Source organism: Lithobates pipiens, unplaced genomic scaffold (assembly GCF_037356315.1).
Source record: "Lithobates pipiens isolate NorthernLeopardFrog02 unplaced genomic scaffold, aLitPip1_a1.2 Scaffold_18, whole genome shotgun sequence".
Lineage (NCBI taxonomy): Eukaryota > Metazoa > Chordata > Amphibia > Anura > Ranidae > Lithobates > Lithobates pipiens.
In genome coordinates this window covers 203,539,434-203,559,198 of record NW_027507758.1, presented here as the reverse complement: position 1 = coordinate 203,559,198, position 19,765 = coordinate 203,539,434, and the positions used below count along the sequence as shown (strand labels likewise).

At 43.6% G+C, this 19,765-nt stretch overlaps 1 protein-coding gene across 1 annotated transcript in view; it reads right to left on the bottom strand.

Moving 5' to 3' along the window:
* CAPN9 (calpain 9) overlaps positions 1–19,765 on the bottom strand; it is a 1,247,204-nt gene that overhangs the window by 630,699 nt on the left and 596,740 nt on the right. The window contains exon 9 of the mRNA XM_077486535.1: positions 14,149–14,309. Coding sequence (XP_077342661.1) covers positions 14,149–14,309 — 161 coding nt within the window. The remainder of the gene's footprint in view (positions 1–14,148; positions 14,310–19,765) is intronic.

The window sequence follows — 19,765 nt, the reverse complement described above, 5'->3', positions numbered from 1 at the left end:
TTAATGGGCTTCCTAGCAGGGCTGAAGGAGTTGGTGGGTAGGTACGAGCAAACCGGTACCGTACCGGTTATGCCGGGGGCTGCGTGAACCGCTCCAGGGCCGAGGGTGGGGGGTGAGGAGGGGGTAAGGGACAGGTTGGGGGCCGCAGTGCCGCCTGTCCCAGCGCCGAGTGGGGAAGCGGTGGTGGCGCCTCCGCCCACTGCGCCTACAGAGGTTACCGGGGCGGGGTCGGGTGCTGTGGTGGTGACCGCAGCGACCGCGGTGCTGCCAGGGACATCGGGGGAAAAGGCAGGGACTGGGGGGGACGCGAGTAAAAAACAGGATGTGATCAGGTTGGCGGATGCGGCACGGTGCAAGGTATATGTGTGTTTTGAGGGGCCGCTGGGCGCGCATTTAAAACAGGAGGTTAGGGAGAAGATATGGCAAGGGGAATACGTGGAAATATTTTCACTGTTGCCCCTGGAGAAGTTTAATTTGGATAGGGTGAAACCGGAAGACAACAAGAAGGAGGACGAGGAGAAAAGACGATACCGGCTGATACAGCGGACGTTCCCGAACTGGTTGCAGGCTTTTGCGATTCTAGCCAGTGTGATGGGGGAAAAGAACCCGGAGCAGTGTTTGGCACTTTTTTGCTATCTAGACACGATTGGGGAGGCACACAGAGTCTACGGGAGACTGGCGTGGCTGCGGTATGATGAGCAATTTCGGCAATGGACAGCGATCAGACCTGCACTGCGCTGGGATCATAAGGACATCAGCTTGCGACTGATGTCTTCTGCGAGGATGCCAACTCAGTTTTTTCAGGGGGAGGGGGGGGCGGTGGATCTGGGACTTCCGGTCAATCGGCCGCTAGAAAGAAGGGAGTCTGTTGGTAATACAACAAAGGGAGTTGTAGATTTGCGGGGAGCTGCAAATACAAACAGTGCTCTGGTTGTGGGGGAGCCCACCCGGTCTCTCGATGTTTCAAACAAGGAAAAGGTAGGGTTGGAGATTCTGCTAACAAGAGGGATGACGCCGGTGAGGTTGGAAAAGATGCAGCCTTTTCTAGATCGATATCCGGATAGGGAGGCGGTGCAGATTTTGGGTCAGGGGTTTGCGGAGGGGTTTCAGATACCGGCGGTCATGGAGGTGGCCCCTCCAGTGTCGAGGAACCCGCGGTCCGCAATACTTCATCCGGAGGTGGTTTCAGAGAAACTAAGGAAGGAGGTGGCGCTGGGGAGTGTCGCAGGCCCATTTAGGGATAAGCCCATCGAGGATTTGGTGGTTTCTTCATTAGGGGTGGTGCCCAAATGGGAACCTGTAAGTATTGGCTGATACACCATTTGTCGCACCCGAAAGGGTGATCGGTTAATGATGCCATCGATCCCAGGCTGAGCACAGTGTCATACACGTCATTCGATGCAGAAGTTTTCTGGATGAGGCGATACAGTAGGGGGGCACTGATGGCAAAAACGGAATCGAAGCGGCGTTTCGATTGCTGCCAGTGCCCCCTGACAGTTTTCACCTGCTTGGTTGCTGTTGGCAGGATGAATACTATGTGGACAGGTGCCTGTCCATGGGGTGCTCCGTGTCCTGTGCGTTGTTCTAGCGGTTCAGTTCCTTTGTGGAATGGGTGGTCAGAGACGTCGCTCGGTCATCCACTACCTGGATGATTTCCTGTGCGTGGGACCAGGAACATCGGCGATATGTGCAGTGCTGTTGACCACACTGGAGTGGGTGGTGGAGAGTTTTGGCATTCCTTTGGCCCCGGACAAGACGGAAGGACCAACCATGGTGATTAGTTTTTTGGGCATAGTTTTTGATTTTTTTTTTAATTTAGATTTTTTGGATTCAGAGGCCATGGAATGCCGGCTACCGGTAGACAAGCTGGAGGCATTGAAGGCGGAGATACGGGGGTTGGTAGGTATAGGCAAAGTTTAGCTCAGGACTCTTCAGTCTGTGCTAGGAAAGTTAAACTTTGCATGCCGGATTATACCAATGGGACGGGTTTTCAGTCGGCGGTTAGCGGCCAGTACAGGTGGGGTGGATTCCTCGAAACACTTCGTGAGATTGACGAAGGAACATCAGGAGGACCTCCGGATTTGGCATGTGTTTTTGGACCAATTCAATGGAAGGGCATTGTGGATGTCGGGGCCGGTGAGTAACTTTGACCTGGAACTCTACACTGACGCGGCCGGGGCAGCAGGGTTTGGGGCTTTCTTTCAAGGGGCATGGAGTGCGGGCCCCTGGCCCACATCCTGGAGAACAGGGGGACTGCTACGGAACATGGTGCTGCTGGAGCTCTGGGGGGAAGCTTTCCGGGATCGGAAAGTGCGTTTCCATGTGGACAACCTGGGGGTGGTGCAGGTGCTCAACAGGATTTCATCCCCGCCAGTGGTGCACTTGCTGCGACACTTGGTCCTTCGCTGTATGCAACTGAACATCTTTTTACATGCAGTGCATGTGTCGGGGGTTGAAAACTTTATAGCTGATGCATCTCGTTTCCAGTGGGACAAGTTCCGGGAGTTGGCTCCCACAGCGGAGGAGCACGGGATCCCCTGCCCAGAGAGACTGTGGAGGCTTGCGTTGGAAGAGTCTCCGATTGGATCAGAAGGTCGGTGAGTGGGGGAACGTGGTCGGCGTATGAGAGGACATGGGCTGAGTGGGAAGCCTTGAGTGGACAGGTACAGGCGGAGGTGCGGGATCATAGGCTGATGGTGCTGTTCTTTGTCACTCGAAAGGGTCGCCAGGTAAAAGACGTCAGGAGGCCGGTGTCTTTTGAATTATTGGGTGGGATTTGTGAAAAACTGAAGGTGGTGTGTTCCTCGGGGTACGAGGTTTTGTTGTTTAGAGCCGCGTTTGTGTTGGCTTTTTTCGGGGCGTTCCGAATAGGGGAATTAGTCAGCCCTTCCAAGAAGGGGCGGGGAGGTTTGTTTGTGGAGGAGGTCACTTGCTTGGATGACAGATTGACCATGAGGGTACGCAGGTCGAAAACGGACCAGGACGGTAAGGGCAAGGAAGTTGTGGTGTTCGCAATTCTGGGCTGTCAGCTGTGTCCGGTCCTCATCATGTGTGAATTTTTGGATTGCCGACCGGCTCTGCTGGGTCCGTTGCTGCTGCACAAAGGGGGGGAATTTTTGTCACGATTCCAGTTCATAGGGGTTTTTCGGAAATGTTTACAGGCATTGGGTTTGGGGGGGGGGGGCGAGAAGCTTTCCTCACATTCGTTCAGAATCGGGGCCACGACGGAAGTGGTCAGGTGGGGATTGGACGAGGAACCGGTTAAAAGAATCGGCCAGTGGGAATCGTGGAGGTTTCGGTCCTATGTTCGACCGGAGTTGGTGTGTGTTTAGTTGGGTAATGCTGGGGGGGCTGTCGGCATAGGTTTGTGTTATGATCGTCCTGTGACTGTTATTTGGTTCTTTGTTTTCTTTCTTTCAGGTGGTCCACCAGGGTTGGTCTGGATTATGGGTCACTCGTATGTGTGCTGGGGAGCTAGGAAGGGTGATGTCAGGCCGGAAGGTCGGCAACTGGGCATCTCAAGGAGGGAGGCTTGCCTGAAGTGGTTTGGTTTTCCCGGGCATGCTTTGGAGCAGGATGGTTCACGAGGTGCATCGTTTCGCGGGTTTTGATAGGCCCCCGGACGTACTGGTGTTGCATTTAGGGGGTAATGATCTGGGCTTGCGCACCAAATTAAACATCACAAGGGACATCAAATACGATTTCCTACGCCTTAGGGCGTGATGATCATAGTGTGGTCAGACATGGTCGTCAGGTCCACATGGAGGTTCGCTAGGTCCGTAGAAAGGATCAACAAGGCCAGGAGGAAGATGAACCAGGAAATCAGCCATTTCGTAGTACGCAATGGGGGGCTGGCGGTGCGACATGTAGAGCTAGAGGTGGACACATGGAGGTACCTACGTGCAGATGGGGTGTATCTTAACGAAGTGGGGATTGATCTGTGGTCCTTAGGTCTCCAGGAGGGGATCGAACGAGCTTTGAGGGTGTGGAGGTGCGCGCAAGGTTAAGGTTTTATCCTTGCTTGCTTTGGCAGATGTTGGTCGGTGCAGGTAAAGGAAGATAACCCCTCCCCACAGAGAAGTTGATGCGGGACCCATTGGAGATATGGGCTCATTGCTGATGCCATATAACAATGGTTATATGGAAGATGGTGAATGGTGGGCACTGCGGTCAAAGAGTTGGTGGTCTCTGAGCTAGCATATCAGCTTGAGGCCTGGTACAGTTAATACGATCGCAGTGCCGGTTGATTGGTATGTTAATGGGGTCGGGAGAGGGAAGGCCCTGCAGAAGACCAATGCGTTTTCAGTTTATTCAGTTAAATGATAAGTTCATTGTTTGTTTTGATATGTTTATTATATGTTTAATTAATAAAGAGGCTGCTACGGCCACTAATTACTCCAATTTAAAGGTGTGGTCTCTTTAATGGGAAAGTTGAAGGATGGAGTTGGGTGGCTGGGTAGCAACAAAATAGGGGGGCAACATCAGTTATACTATATTCAAGTGTAAATCAAGTAGTACGGTCAGTTCTGTGTTAAAAATGTGATTTTGGTTTGTAGAGGCGCAGTTTAACCCCTTGCCGCCGAGCGTACGCAGATGTGTGTACTCGGCTTTCGGGGCTTATACCGGGAAATGCCCGCAGCTGCAGGCATCATCCCAGTACTGTTTTTTAGATCAGCTTTCCAGCGATAACAACCGATGCGGCTAAAAGCTGCTCAGGTGTTATACCAGAGGAGCAGGAGGGGACCCCCCCCTCCCGCTGCTCTTAACGGGGCTCCCGTTCCATCGGGAGCCCCGATTAACAAACCGCCACTTCTGGAGGCTAGGGACAGACTGGAATGAAGCCGTAAGCGGCTTCATTCCAGCCTCCTAATTGTAAACACAGAAGCAACGTCATGACGTCACTTCCCATTTACTCGGCTGTCAATGGTGCCGGTTTTAAAAAAATATACAGTATTCAGAATCGCCGAAAACAGCGATCTGAATACTTTGAAGTGCAAAGGAGGGATCGAGGGTCTTTAAGACCCCCGATCCCTCTATAAAAAGTACCTGCCACCACCTATTACTGTCACAAGGGATGTTTACATTGCTTGTGACAGCAATAAAAGCGATCAAAACATTATTTTTTTTTTAAAACAATAAAATTTTAAAATAAATAAAAAAAAATTTAAGCGCCTCCGTCGCTGTGAGCTCGCTCAGCAAAGAAAACGCATACAGAAGTCGCGCCCGCATATGTACTGTAAACGGTGTTCAAATCACATATGTAAGGTATCGCGCCGATCGTCAGAGCAAGAGCAATAATTCTAGCACCAGACCTCCTTTGTAACTCTAACCTGGTAACTGTAAAAAAAATTTAAAGCGTCGCCTATGGAGATTTTTAGGTACTGTAGTTTGTCGTCATTTTGAACTTTGTGTGGCTGGTCCATGCACGATTTTGAGACACTCTCATGTTTTTTTCCCATTGTATTTTTTTCTATCGCTAAAAGAGTGATGGTAGCATTCCTGTTTTGGTTTTTTATTCTTGTTTTGGAAACTATGAAATATCTCCTTCACGTTTGTATCTAAATGTTTGTCTCATGTTTTAGTCTTCTCATTGTTTGTATGTAGTAACAAGAATATGTTTGAACCTACCGCGACAGCCCTCTTACATGTCGTGGGTGTATTTTAGTAGGAACGTGAAAGTAAGGGTTACAGAGGGTTTAGTTGTTGTAGGTTTTCAGGAATGTTGGTAACAATTTACCAATGTACACAAATGTTGTGCTGTTTATCATTCATTGCAGGTTAAATATGAAGGATAGAGTAATAACTTTTGTTTATAAGTATCTTTTCAGGTCCTGAAAGTGTGTGTGCATAGAAAGCAGGTGTATGTAGATAGCTGTACACGTGCATAAATACACATGCTTAAGAAAGTAAACGTATCATAGGCTGTTTCATTGTTTTTTTCTGCACCATTCTAAACCCTACATGTCTTCCTCCAGTTTGTAATGAGGAAGAAAATGGAGGGATAATAGTAAGTGCCAATTTTCAAACCAATAATACTAAACGCTCTAATTCTAGCCAAGTTCTTTCTTTGATGGAATTTAAATCAGCAAGCAGCAGTCCGGTGAAGGAGGCTCCCATCACAGATGCTGAGAACCTTTTTGTCAATGGTTCCAGGTATTACACCCCAGATGGTAAGCCACACAGTGACCACAGTCATTGAGTTAGGTTTGTTTGGAGGTCAACCAAAAACGGGGTTGTACTTTCCTCAGCAGCTGTTGACATTTTCAGCTGATGGGGTAGGTGCAGTCACTGTAACATGAACTTCAAAAGGTCCACCACAGGGTTTATGAGTTCCTCCTGGACCCTGACACAATAACCGGTTTACATTCTTTCCAACAAGGTGACTGGGTCATTGTAAAGAAGTTTGATGGACAAAACAACTGGATACACACAACATCAGGAAGGTGACTATGCCTATTTATTGGGGAAATGTGAGAGACATGGGTTGTTTAAGGATGCATTGTCCTGAAAGGAAAGGGCGCTTAATAGCACAAAAGCATATAGTGGGTTTTTCCACGACAGTTCGAAGTCCAGTCCAGTACCTGGTGCACTGGAAAGGGTACGGTCCGGAGGAAAGCTATTGGGTCTCATCCCCGAATGTGCATGCCCCTGTCCTCTACCGTGAATTCCATAGACATTTTCCCCTCAAGCCTGGTGGTCCTCTGAGGGGGGGTTATTGAGGAGGGGGTACTGTCAGGGCTGGACTCAGCCCTTCCTTCTCAAAGCTGGCCGCTCAGCTGTTGGCTAATTGCCAGGGTCTATCTCTCCACAGTGACTCACCTGTTGATGATATCCTGCTCATCAGTCCTGCCTACTTAAGCCGCCCAGTCCAGATGATCTCTGCCTTTGCCTTGGTCACGTCTCTAGAGACGCTCTCCTGTGTTCCTGTTAAAGACTTGCTTGGCTGACATTCCTTCTGACTACAGATCCTGCTTGGTGTTCTACTATGCTCTTCTCTGGCTCCCTGATGTTTTGGCTTGTCTGAATATCCGTTCCAGTTCCTGAACGCTGGCTATTTTTTTACTACGTTTACTCTACCTTTTTTATTATTATTAGTGGGACAATAGTGGGACTTTAGCAGTCCCACTATTGTTATTCTTTTTTTATTTAATAATCATCATCATCATCATCTTTTTATTCCATACATTTTTTTGGCTCTGCAGAACTTCTGCATACTTTCAGCTATTAAAGCCAATCAACTTTTAAAATGTTCAGTTCTTTCAACTGATGTGTGCGCTTCTTCAACTTTTTTTCTACTATCTATACTTTTTAAAATATTAAGCTTTTTAACACTTTTTTTAACATTAAAGTCAATGAGAGCATGCTTAAAATCCTTAAAATCTTCTTCCGCTACCAAAAGTTTCCACTCTCTCATACTTTCACCTACAGTAGAATGTTCACAAAATATTCAGCTATCTGGCTATATCTTTTGAGCTTGATATCTTTTACACTTTTTTAAATTTAGGGCATCCAGGCTTTTATTGTCTGTTTTGTTTCCATGGTTACCAAAGCTTATACACAGTGATGGGCAGTGGAGGAGAGCACAGACACACCATGTACTGATTTATAATAGAGGAATATGATGGGCAGTTTTGATGGGGTAGTTTTGATGCTATTCAGCATTCCCACTCATTTTCTCCAGGAAATGTATTTTATAATTTTAAAGCAAAATGCATAACTTAAAATGATTGCTATACCAGATAAAACACATTAAAATGGCTATAGGATATTCCTATATTTTGATTATAGTATAAAATAAAATAATAAAATAGCTCTTGTTTATAAATAGTATGCTGACATATTGTATAATCTTTTTGTCCCAATTAGCCGCCGTCTATGCCCTCTCCAGCTATATTGCCTGGCTGCTGTACTTGCTGCCCTGCACTCCCCTATCCATCTGGTAGTTATTTAATCCTTCCTGGGTTACGAATGGGTCGGTAAAGTGGGGGTGAGCATATTTCCATCTTTTTGAGCCTTACTCGTGTCTTTTAAACACTATATATGCTGATTATATGTATTAATGGTGTAAAAAGAAATGTACTTTGTGAAATTAATTTATGTTTTTTCTTTTTGAATTTGTTATGTTGGTAGTTGGCTTATCCTCTGATGAAGCATTAAGCGAAACATGTCGGGATAAATCAATCGCAACTACCTCAACTTTACCTTTTATTGGACCACAAAGCTGTATATAACCTCAGTATGATTATACAGATTACTGCTCTGTTTTTATGAATTTTGTATAAATAAATTTTGTATGGAAAAACCTTTTATTATGAATATAATTTTGATTTTTTGCACCGTTAATGTCCCATTTCTTAGGTTTGGTTTACCTAAAAAAAACCTTGTTTGATATTTCTAAAAGGGATGAGGTGCCAATTAATGGGGTGCTGATGGAGGTTTGAATCATTTCCTTTTTTGTATTTTATAATTAAACAAGTGTGATTTAACTGTACTTGTGTCTCAATCTGATTCATGGTTTCTGCCAGTAATAATCTGGTCAACCCACAGTGCTTCAGAACCAGAGGAGTGTGGCTTAAGCTTAAAGTATAGCATACAACTATTTTTAAAGTAGGAAAACACAGGGGTTACCAGACAAACGATCAAGCGGGTTAACTTTGGGCTCTGGCTTCTGTGTTACTGCTGAAGTTCCTGGACTTGGCGTGTAAGTTTGCAAATTTCCTCAGCAAATAAACGGGCCTGAGTAGAGTCCATCTTCACAGAATTTTTTTTATTTTGTTAAAGGCTTGTGATAATGTCATGTCTATCCCAACACAGGTGGTCAGACACTATAGCTAGCTACTGTGCGCTTCACCTATAGCAGTCCCCTTTCACAGAAGACAAGCAGGCCTACTGGTACTCGATTGCCCCCAGGAATTATACACAATGCTATTGTGCCTGGCTACCACGCCAAGGGCAGATGCGAACTGAGCAAAGCAAATAGATACTTGCGGTTAGCAGATAGCATGGTTCTATGACAGTGCAGGTAAAAGGCGGGCTGAGTTCAGGGAATAGTCCAATAATCTGGTCCAAAGTCAGACACAGGGAAATCCAAAACTAGCAGAGCATGGCAAACAGACAGGGAGCTTGATCAGGAATTACACAAATATCATACAAATGAGGTTTGAGCTTGCTTGGTTTCCACCCAGAGACTGATCACATTAATCAGCCTGCAGGTGGACAGACAGACAAGGGGAGGGCCATAGCCAAAACCCTGGATGCTGGAATGAGGTACAGGAGCACTAAATGATCCTGACACTGGCATTACAAGAAAAAATGGCACTAGATTATTTGTTAGCTTCAGAAGGAGGTTTTTGTAAATTTATTGGAGAAGAAGGTTGTACTGTATTTGGGTACCAGATCAAGAAGATCAAATTGAATAAAAAAGCTAGGAGCATAGCTGAGGAAGGACGGAATCCTTTCAAGGGCCTAGGACCCTTGAGCGATTTCTTTGGTAGTATTTTTATCTCGTATAAGAAAACTGGGATGCCTATATTGATTTAAGAGGGTGAATAAGGTTTACAACTGAATTTTTTTCAATATGAAATCAAGAGCACAGGGACATGATCTCAAACTAACTGGAAGAAAGTTCAAAACTAATTTTAGAAAGTATTATTTTACTGAAAGGGTAGTTGATGCTTGGAATAAACAGTTGACAGTAAATAGCTTCAAACAGTTAATGAACAAAAACAACGAAAAATACAAAAAAACTTTTTTTTAAAAGGGCAGACTCAATGGACTACTCGGTCTTTTCTGACATCACTTTTCTATGTTTCTATGTTACTCTTAATAATCCTTTCTGTTTACATTACAGTTAAGCTTATGTTGTTCTGTGGCCAGCACCTATGGAAATCTGTTGACATGCAAGTCTCTTCAACCCCTCCTCCACAAAAAGATCCTCTACATTAGACATGTGCATTCAGTTTCGTTCCGAATCAAAATTCGCACGAATTTTCATTATTCGGACATTCGGATGCATCCAAATTACCGAATTACAATGCTAACGAATTCAACCGAATTCGGACGAAATTCAAATCAAATTAGAAAAATGACATTTTGCGACCCGAATTTGGGGCCACGTATCTCCGGGCCACTTGTAGCTAGAAACCCCAAATTTGGTATGCAAACAAAGTAGAACTAGCACTACAACATCTCCAATTTAGGGGTTCTAGCTCCAAGTGGCCCCGAGTTACGGTGCCCCAAAGTCGGGTTGCAAAATGTCAAGCACTTTTCTGCAGCAGAGAATGACATTTTGCGACCCAACTTTGGGGTCATGTATCTCGGGGGCACTTGGTGCTAGAAACCCCAAATTTAGAGATGTCGTAGTGCTACAACATCTCCAAATTTGGGGTTCCTAGCTACAAGTGGCCCCGAGATACGTGGCCCCAAAGTCGGGTCGCAAAATGTCATTCCCTTCCGCAGAAAAGTACTTGACATATTGTCCATATCTCGGGGTCACTTGGTGCTAGGAACCCCACAACTTGTGGCAGGTGACGTGGAAAGTGGACAATTAACAACTTGGTTATGTGGCACTTGTGGCAGGTCACGTGGCACCCGTGACCGGTCACGTGGCACTCGTGGCAGGTGTCATGGCAAGTGGACAATACACAACTTGTTTCAGGTGATGTGGCAAGTGGACAATACACGACTTATGGCAGGTGACGTGGCAAGTGGACAATACACAGCTTGTGGCAGGTGACGTGGTAGGTGACGTGGCAAGTGGACAATGACATAGAGCATAACTCCGTGCCTTCTTCAATCAGGCATGCTGACAACTTCATTGATGTGATAAATATAAATGAAATAAGATGTGTGTGTTTTTTTTGCACTGGTACACTGCAAGTATGAGAAGTTGATGTGACAGATGTATATAAGTAACTAACCATCTTCCAAAATTTCTAATTCAAATAGAAAAGATTAGAAAAAAATATAATTTAATAGAATAAAATAGAAAGAATATACAACCATCTTCTGAAATTCAAATTTCAAATAGAATAAATATGAATTTCGAATAGTATGAATTCAAATTTTTTAATTAATTAATTTTAAATTTGGATAGAAAAAGATTATAATAAAATAGAAAATAGACTAGAAAAACGATAGAACAGGACAGAATAGAATATATTATATTTTATTCTGTTCTGTTCTATTGTTTTTCTAGTCTATTCTTTTATATTCTATTAAAATCTTTTCTATTAAAATCAAAATCATTATATGCACAGAATATTAGCATCTATTTCATTTTTTTGCAGATCTCCTGCAGACTATTAGTATCTATTTTGTTTTCTCATAAGATCTCCTGCAGACTATTAACATCTATTTCACTTCTTTCTTCTTTTTTTGCGCAGATCTCCTGCAGACTGTTAGAATCAATTTCATTTTTTTTGCAGATTACTATTTATTTCCATCAGATCTGCTGCAGTATATTAACATCTATTTCATTTTTTTTGCAGATCTCTTGCAGACTATTAGCATCTATTTAATTTTTCTTTTCTTATTTTGCATTAGAGCAGCCATTTCCTTTATTTCAGCAGATCTCCTGCAGACTATTAGCATCTATTTCATTTATGAATGGAGGAACGGTATGAGGAAGAGACAACAAGAAAGACATTACCGCTTATATCTCTATACACAGGGAAATGGCTGCTATTAGTCAGCAGGAGATCAGCAAAAAATAAATAGATGCTTATAGTCTGCAGATCTGATGAGAAAATTAAATAGATACTAATAGTCTGCAGGAGATCTGCAAAAAAATATATAAATGCTAATAGTCTGCAGGAGATCTGATGGAAATAAATAGTAATCTGCAAAAAAATGAAATAGATGCTAATAGTCTGCAGGAGATCTGCTGAACTAAAGGAAATGGCTGTTCTAATGCAAAAAAAAAGAAAAAGTAAAATAAAATAGATGCTAATAGTCTGCAGGAGATCTGCAAAAAAATGAAATAGATGTTAATATACTGCAGGACATCTGATGGAAATAAATAGTAATCTGCAAAAAAAGAAAAATTAAATTGATTCTAACAGTCTGCATGAGATCTGCAAAAAAAAGAAGTGAATGGCTGTTAATAGTCTACAGGAGATCTGCTAAAAAAAAGAAATAGATGCTAATAGTCTGCAGGAGATCTGGTGAGAAAACAAAATAGATATTAATAGTCTGCAGGAGATCTGCAAAAAAATGTAAATAGATGCTAATAGTCTGCAGGAGATCTTATTAAAACAAATGGTAATCTGCAGAAAAATTAAAAATGAAATAGATAGTATCTATATTCTATTCTGTTCTATTGTTCTAGTCTATTCTCTATTTCTATTCGAATGTCGGAAAGAAATTATATATATATATATATATATATATATATATATATAACCATCTTTTGAAATTCGAATTTAGTATATAATGATTTTGATTTTAATAGAAAAGATTTTAATAGAATATAAAAGAATAGACTAGAAAAACAATAGAACAGAACAGAATAAAATATAATATATTCTATTCTGTTCTGTTCTATCGTTTTTCTAGTCTATTTTCTATTTTATTATAATCTTTTCTATCCAAATTTAAAATTAATGAATTAAAACATTTGAATTCATACTATTCGAAATTCTAATTTATTCTATTCAAATTCGAATTTCAGAAGATGGTTGTATATTCTTTCTATTTTATTCTATTAAATTATATTTTTTTTTTCTATTCTGTTCTAATCTTTTCTATTTGAATTAGAAATTTTGGAAGATGGTTAGATACTTATACTTACTTATATATATCTGTCACATCAACTTTTCATACTTGCAGTGCACCAGTGCAAAAAAAACACACACATCTTATTTCATTTATATTTATGGTATCAATGAAGTTGTCACGGATGTCGATTGCAAGGCAAGTGCATATGCTATATGTCATTGTCCACTTGCCACAAGTTGTGTATTGTATTTGTCCACTTGCCACGTCACCTGCCACAAGTTGTGTATTGTCCACTTGCCACATCACCTGCCACAAGTTGTGTATTGTCCACTTGCCACGACACCTGCCGCGAGTGCCACATGACCTGCCGCAAGTGCCACGTGGCCGGCCACGAGTGCCACGTGACCTGACATGAGTGTCATGTATCCAAGTTGTGGATTGTCCACTTGCCACGTCACCTGCCACCAAGTGACCCCAGATATAGGCAATATGCCAAGTACTTTTCTGCAGCAGATAATGACATTTTGCGACCCGATTTGGGGCCACGTATCTCGGGGCCACTTGTAGCTAGAAACACCAAATGTGGTATGCAAAGTAGACCCAGCACTACAACATCTCCAAATTTGGGGTTTCTAGCACTAAGTGACCCAGAGATACATGGCCCTAAAGTCGGGTCGCAAAATATTTTCAAATCCGGTTGAAACAGTTTAGAATGTGGTTGAAATCATTTCGAATCATGTTGAAATCATTTCGAATTTGGTTGAAATATTTTCGAATGCGAACCGATTTTTCGAATAGAAATGAAATCCGAAAACAAATTTAACAAATATAACTAAACGAAATTAATTAATGAATTAAAACGAAACGAAACTAAACAAATTTTTTCCTTTTGCACATGTCTACTCTACATGACACCTCCAGAAGAGGAAATTGATTTCTAGCATTCATCTTCAGCATTTAACTAGTCAGCAATGTACAGCAGCGTACAGGAACCTTGCTGGAACAAGAAGATCAAGGACCCTCCGAGGATCTGGACCTATGATTCCTACCTTGGGAAAATCCCTGAGAATTGATAGACTATAAGAAAATGTTTAAAAATAAACAAATTGGAGAAATTGCTTTATATTCTTAGCCCAAAAATTATTTGACATTCTTGTTCTTTACTGTGAGCCGCTTTCTAAATTACAAGTTTCTCTTTTTTACCAGTTTTTTCAGCTTTTGAGAAAAACTTGAATATTGCCATTTAAGAACAGAACTTCCTCTATAGCCCTACATATATACAAGCCAGCTTCTGCAATTAAGACAGAACAAAATGAAACTGCCTGACATACATGTGCGTCTGTTCTCTGTGCTAGCATAGCGGGTTAATATTTATACAATGGATAAGAACTTTTTGCACATCTGATATGTTGTAGAGAGTAAATCAGTCACCTAAGAAATTACGGCATCCTCCAGCTGTGGAGCCTCTGACCCAGCTTCCTTGATGGACATTCACTTCCCACTTATGTTCTGTGTCATCATCTAGTGCATCAGGGGTAAGGTTGCAAATTTCAACTTTATCAAAGTATCTTTTAAAGTCTTCCATCTTCATCCTGAACAAAAAAAAAAAAAAAAAAAAAAAACAAGAAAAAAATTTGATTACATTATCCTTTATTATTAAAAACAAAAGAAGAAACCTGGTGCCAAAGGGCACGGTTGGGACCCCTAGGGGTCTAATATAGACAGATCAAATGATGATGTATAAAAACTATACATTTTATTGTGTATAACAACATATATAAATAACATATGTGGATAACAATCACGGAGTTAAAAACAAGTTAGGCGGTACCCAATAGTACAGATGCATGAAGAAACCACTGTCCTCAGGCTGGACGGACTAGTGTTGATCCATACAAACTTAGACACCTTACGTGTTACGGACATAACAGTTCTTCAGTTCTTAATTAAGTCAAATGGGTACAGATTTTCTACAATGCAAAAAAATATGCAAATAGTACAATTTAATAATGAGTAGATAATATGAGCGTAGTTAGTAAATACAGTAATGTTTATAATAAATGTGTAATATATAAGATGTATTGCCTGCTGTTGGTTTGCGGTATAAGTTACTATAAAGGTGACCTTCAGGATGTTTATATATTGTAAGACCTGGAAAGGTTATGGCTGATGTATTATGGGTCATGGTGAACTTAAGGTTGAAATCTATGTTAGAATCGATATACATCAGAAATTGTTTGAGAAGTGTAACAGGTCCATGCCATAGAATGAGGATATCATCAATGTAGCGATACCATGCCAACACATGGCTTGTGTACATCGATGCAGACTCATCTGAGAATAGGTATCATTCCCATTCCCCCAGGTACAAATTGGCATAGGATGGTGCATAGAAAGATAATGACTCTGAGATGGAAGATTCCTCTTCCTCACAAACCACCACTAAATCCCACAACACTACACAACTCAAACCCCAAGCTTCACACAATACCTCTAATGGTTCTCACAAAGCTAGCACCCCCATCTACCCCAGTCTCATGGGGGTCACTAAAGGGTGATTTTTTAGATATACTACAGGCACAAACTCAAAAACATCAAGAAAAAATCAAAAAACCCAGTCACAAAACAAGCAGATCACACCAATCTCCAAATCATTCAACATAATTAACCTATCTTCTTATGTGTTGATTTTGGCTGAAAAATCTGTCCTGGAAAAAGGACTCACTTTTTGTCCTACTGTTCAAGTTAATAAGTTTGAAGCGATAAAAGATATACACTTGTTTGTGCGCAAACTGTTAGTCAAAAGCCTGTTTGTTAAAAAACGGACAGAATCAGACGCAGCTTATACACAACAGGAGCTTGGAGCTATTGATCAGCTTACAACCTTGCTTGAGGAAAACAAACCTGAAGATCTATTAGATTCCATTGATCTTGAAACAATACTAGCTGAATTTGATGATGTTATAGTGACTTCCCTATCCCCTACCACTTCCTTTGCAGGCCTGAAAAATAAATCAAGCCTTTACCCAGCACCTAGTTCTAAACCAAATGCAGCCACCTTCCTTAAAGTACAGGCATACCCCACTTTTAAGTACACAATGGGGTTTATTTACTAAAGATGGAAAGTGCAAAATCAGGCTCACTTCTGCATAGAAACCAACGAGCTTCTAACTCCAGCTTGTTCAATTAAGCTTTGGTAATACGACCTGGAAGCTCATTGGTTTCTATGCAGAACTGAGCCTGATTTTGCACTTTACAGCTTTAGTAAATAAACCCCATTGTGTACTTAAGGTGGGATATGCCTGTAGTTTCTAAAGACATTCAAAAACTCAAAGTTACACAGAAATTAGAAGGAAACTTGACCAATGATGAATCAAGAGCACTTAAATCCCTAATGCAAAACTTGGGAATAACGATAAAGGTGGCAATATCGTGATTCAGGATAATATTGATTATATACGAATGTGTAAAACCATCCTGGATAATCCAGAATGGTATCATCTGATATCCAAATCCTTAATTGAAAATTTCAATAAAGAACTTTACAATTCGGTTGACAAGGCATACTATTGCAATGGATAAAAACACATGGGAATATGTTAGAACTAGCCATCCCAGTGAGGCTACCTTTTATGGTTTACCAAAAGTGCACAAGAACCCTAAAAGACCCCCAGGAAGACCGATTGTCTCAGGAAGAGGCAGCAAATTTGTGGACAATCAAAAAAAACCACTTGTGGAGGACTTACCCTTCCATACTAGGAACACTATCCACATGATAGAGGCCTGTGTGCCATTCGACATGTACTTCTTCGACAGAGTCATTTCGATCACATGTGAGTGCAATTTGTTTTGACATCCCTGGAGTTCATATTAACCACTTCCGGACCGCCGCATACCGATGTACGTCCCTACTTTGAGGACGGATATCATTGTTATGGCTAGCTGCAATAACCCCGGTATCCCCGTGTTCGGTCCGGCGGTCCGGTACAAGATAAAAGTGGTTTCTGCGGCAGATTGGCCGCAGGATCACTCTTATCTGCGGCAGGAGAGGGCCCCCCTCCCACCGTGATCCGGTGCCCTCTGCTGCTTACCAGAGCCTTCGGCAACGGTGGAGGCAATTGGATCCTTTCCGTGGCTGTACATGGTGAAGAGTGAGGGGAAGATGGCCCCCACTAGCTGTCTGCGTGCTCTGAACCCAGTATACACCGCTATATCCACCTATATAGCTAGCTATCTTGCTCGTTTTAAATAGAGCTTGCAGTCAGTTGTAGGAGATTGTGCGTGCTGTCTGCGTGCCCTGAACCCAGTATACACCGCTATATCCACCTATATATAGCTAGCTATCTTGCTCGTTTTAAATAGAGCTTGCAGTCAGTTGTAGGAGATTGTGCGTGCTGTCTGCATGCTCTGAACCCAGTATACACCACTATATCCATCTATATAGCTAGCTATCTTGCTCATTTGAAATAGAGCTTGCAGTCAGTTGTAGGAGATTGTGCGTGCTGTCTGGATGCCCTGAACCCAGTATACACCGCTATATCCCCCTATATAGCTAGCTATCTTGCTCGTTTTAAATGGAGCTTGCAGTCAGCTGTAGGAGATTGTGCGTGCTGTCTGCGTGCTCTGAACCCAGTATACACCACTATATCCATCTATATAGCTAGCTATCTTGCTCATTTTAAATAGAGCTTGCAGTCAGTTGTAGGAGATTGTGCATGCTGTCTGCGTGCCCTGAACCCAGTATACACTGCTATATCCATCTATATAGCTAGCTATCTTGCTCGTTTTAAATAGAGCTTTCAGTCAGGTGTAGGAGTTTGTGTGTGCTGGCTGCGTGCTCTGATCTGTGAGAGCTTCCAGAGTGGTGGAGGAGGAGAGGGAGCTTATGGCTTCAGTCAGCCCAGGCCTGGGGCCTGTTTCTCAGCCTGAGGAAAGGCGTGGTGCCCTAAAACTCCAGGAGTTCGTTAAGGAGGAGAGGCTGTACTTAGAAAACCAGCTTGACTTGGTTGACTGGTCTCTGAGACAGCCAGGAGAGGACATAGAGAAATCTGCGGAGAGGAAAAGAAAAGCCAAGAGCTTAATGGTAAAGGCTTCTCGCTGTTACTGTGAAAAAATGAAAGTTTTGGCCGAGCTGAGGAATAGACGCGACAGATCAGGTATCAGGAAGAGACCAGAATTTAAAGCTGCCATAGATGGACTGAAAAAGCAGTGTAACATGCTTGGTGAGCTTCTGTCAAATCTAATTGAGAGTGCTTCAAGCGAGAAAGACTTTTTATTGGGCATAGAAAAGGTCATGAGAGTGGCGTGTGATGAAGGCTCTCAAGCGGTAAGACGCCGCAAACAGCGTTTAACCCCAGCCGCAACGCCAGAAGGAGAGATGGAGGGTCCCTCTATGGAGGACACCCATGGAGAGACAGATGCAGAGGAAAAGGAGCTGGTAACCCCAACATTGGTGGAGGCCCCAGACGTGAATGAAGCTGTGGTTGCAACCCCGGCCAGGAGTGAGACATTCCCGGTAAAAGGAAGTGCGGAGGAGAGTGGAGATGGGAGAAGAAACCCCAAGGCAAAGAATGATGTTCCCGGTGGTACTGCGGAGGGGCCAGGTAAGCCTAAGGGGAACCAGCCTGTGTGTATGGCTGTGACCCCGGGTGGCAGTTTGGGTCCCGGTGATGCAGGAGGGAGACAACATCAGAAGGATAGCAAGGTGAAGAAAGACTTTAAAGAAAAACGAGAGAGGGTTCCTGTGGTACGGCTAGCAAGACTGGTAGAAGATCCGGACTTACCAAAACGGTCCCCCGTGATCCCGGCCGGTGATTGCATGCAGGGCACGCCGTCAGCTGAGTTGTCGGCTGCCGCTGCTGCAAGCCGGACCCAGGGTAAGGGGGTCAAAGGGTGTGGAGGGAGTGGGACGAGTAAGGACAGCTTGGCCGTCACTGTGGTTGAAGATACAGTGAAGACTAGCGGCAAAACTCCGGGTGACTTGGTAATGGCGGCCGCCGACAGTGGAGCGCCATCTTCCGACGGGAGGGAGGGCGGTGCTATTGGGCGGGGGACCAATAGGAATGTAACGAATGCGGGTGACGCGCTTCGGGTAGGCGGGTCTGTTCCTGGTGGGGATGGTTCGAGGCCGGAGGTGAAGATGGCGGAAGTGGAGGTGGACCGCGGGGGGAATTTCCGGTCAGTAATGCCTGGGACTTCCGGTACTCCATCTTGTCAAGAGAATGCCGGCGGGACTGATAATAGTATAGAGATATCCAATGGTTTAGAGCCGGGTCAGGTTTGCGCCTGGGGGGATTGTCCCATGGGGGAGCTAGGTGATGACAGCCCTGCTATGGATTATATCCGGGGTTTGGAGGGGTCCCAACAGGAACAGGGACAGGTCCCAGTAGATTCCTGTGGGGCCTATGCAGAAGTAGCTTGGCAAGAGAAATGGAACACGCTCTTCTATAGTTTAGATCAGGAGGCTCCTCCAATGGAACAGTCTAGTAAGGGTGGAGAGGTGAGTAGGTGTCCCCAGGCTGAGGGGGTTGCTGTTCTGCCCCCGGTTGCTCCCCCTGTTCCTGTAACGGAGGCTCCTCTCCCTGAGTCTATTCTGAGGGGTACACCAGAAGTGAGGCTGTTAACAGCCTTAGGAGAAAGACGTTCCTATGCTAACGTGGTAGGGTCAAGTGTTGCGCTGGAGCAACTGTACCATCAGTTTGGGGCTGGCAACTTCCGGGTGCCCCCGGCTGATCAGCCCTCCGGGGCAAATTCATGGTCTAGGTGGACAGGTGGTCCTGAGCGCAAGCGCAGGAATGTTGTACAGTTAAGGTGGGAGGGGAGTGGCCAATGCCCTACAAGGGGCCAGGTTGTGGATATGATCCTATCATTGGGGATCAAGGTGGGGGAAATTTTTGCCGTGATCCACCCATCGAGTTCCCCTGATTTTGACATAAGCTTCACGAATGTGGTAATCATGGAACTTTTCATTACTTAGTTTGGCTTGATCAGGGGGACCGATCCGTGGAAGGGGTTCCACATGATTCCCTTGAGTAGGCAGGAGGATATC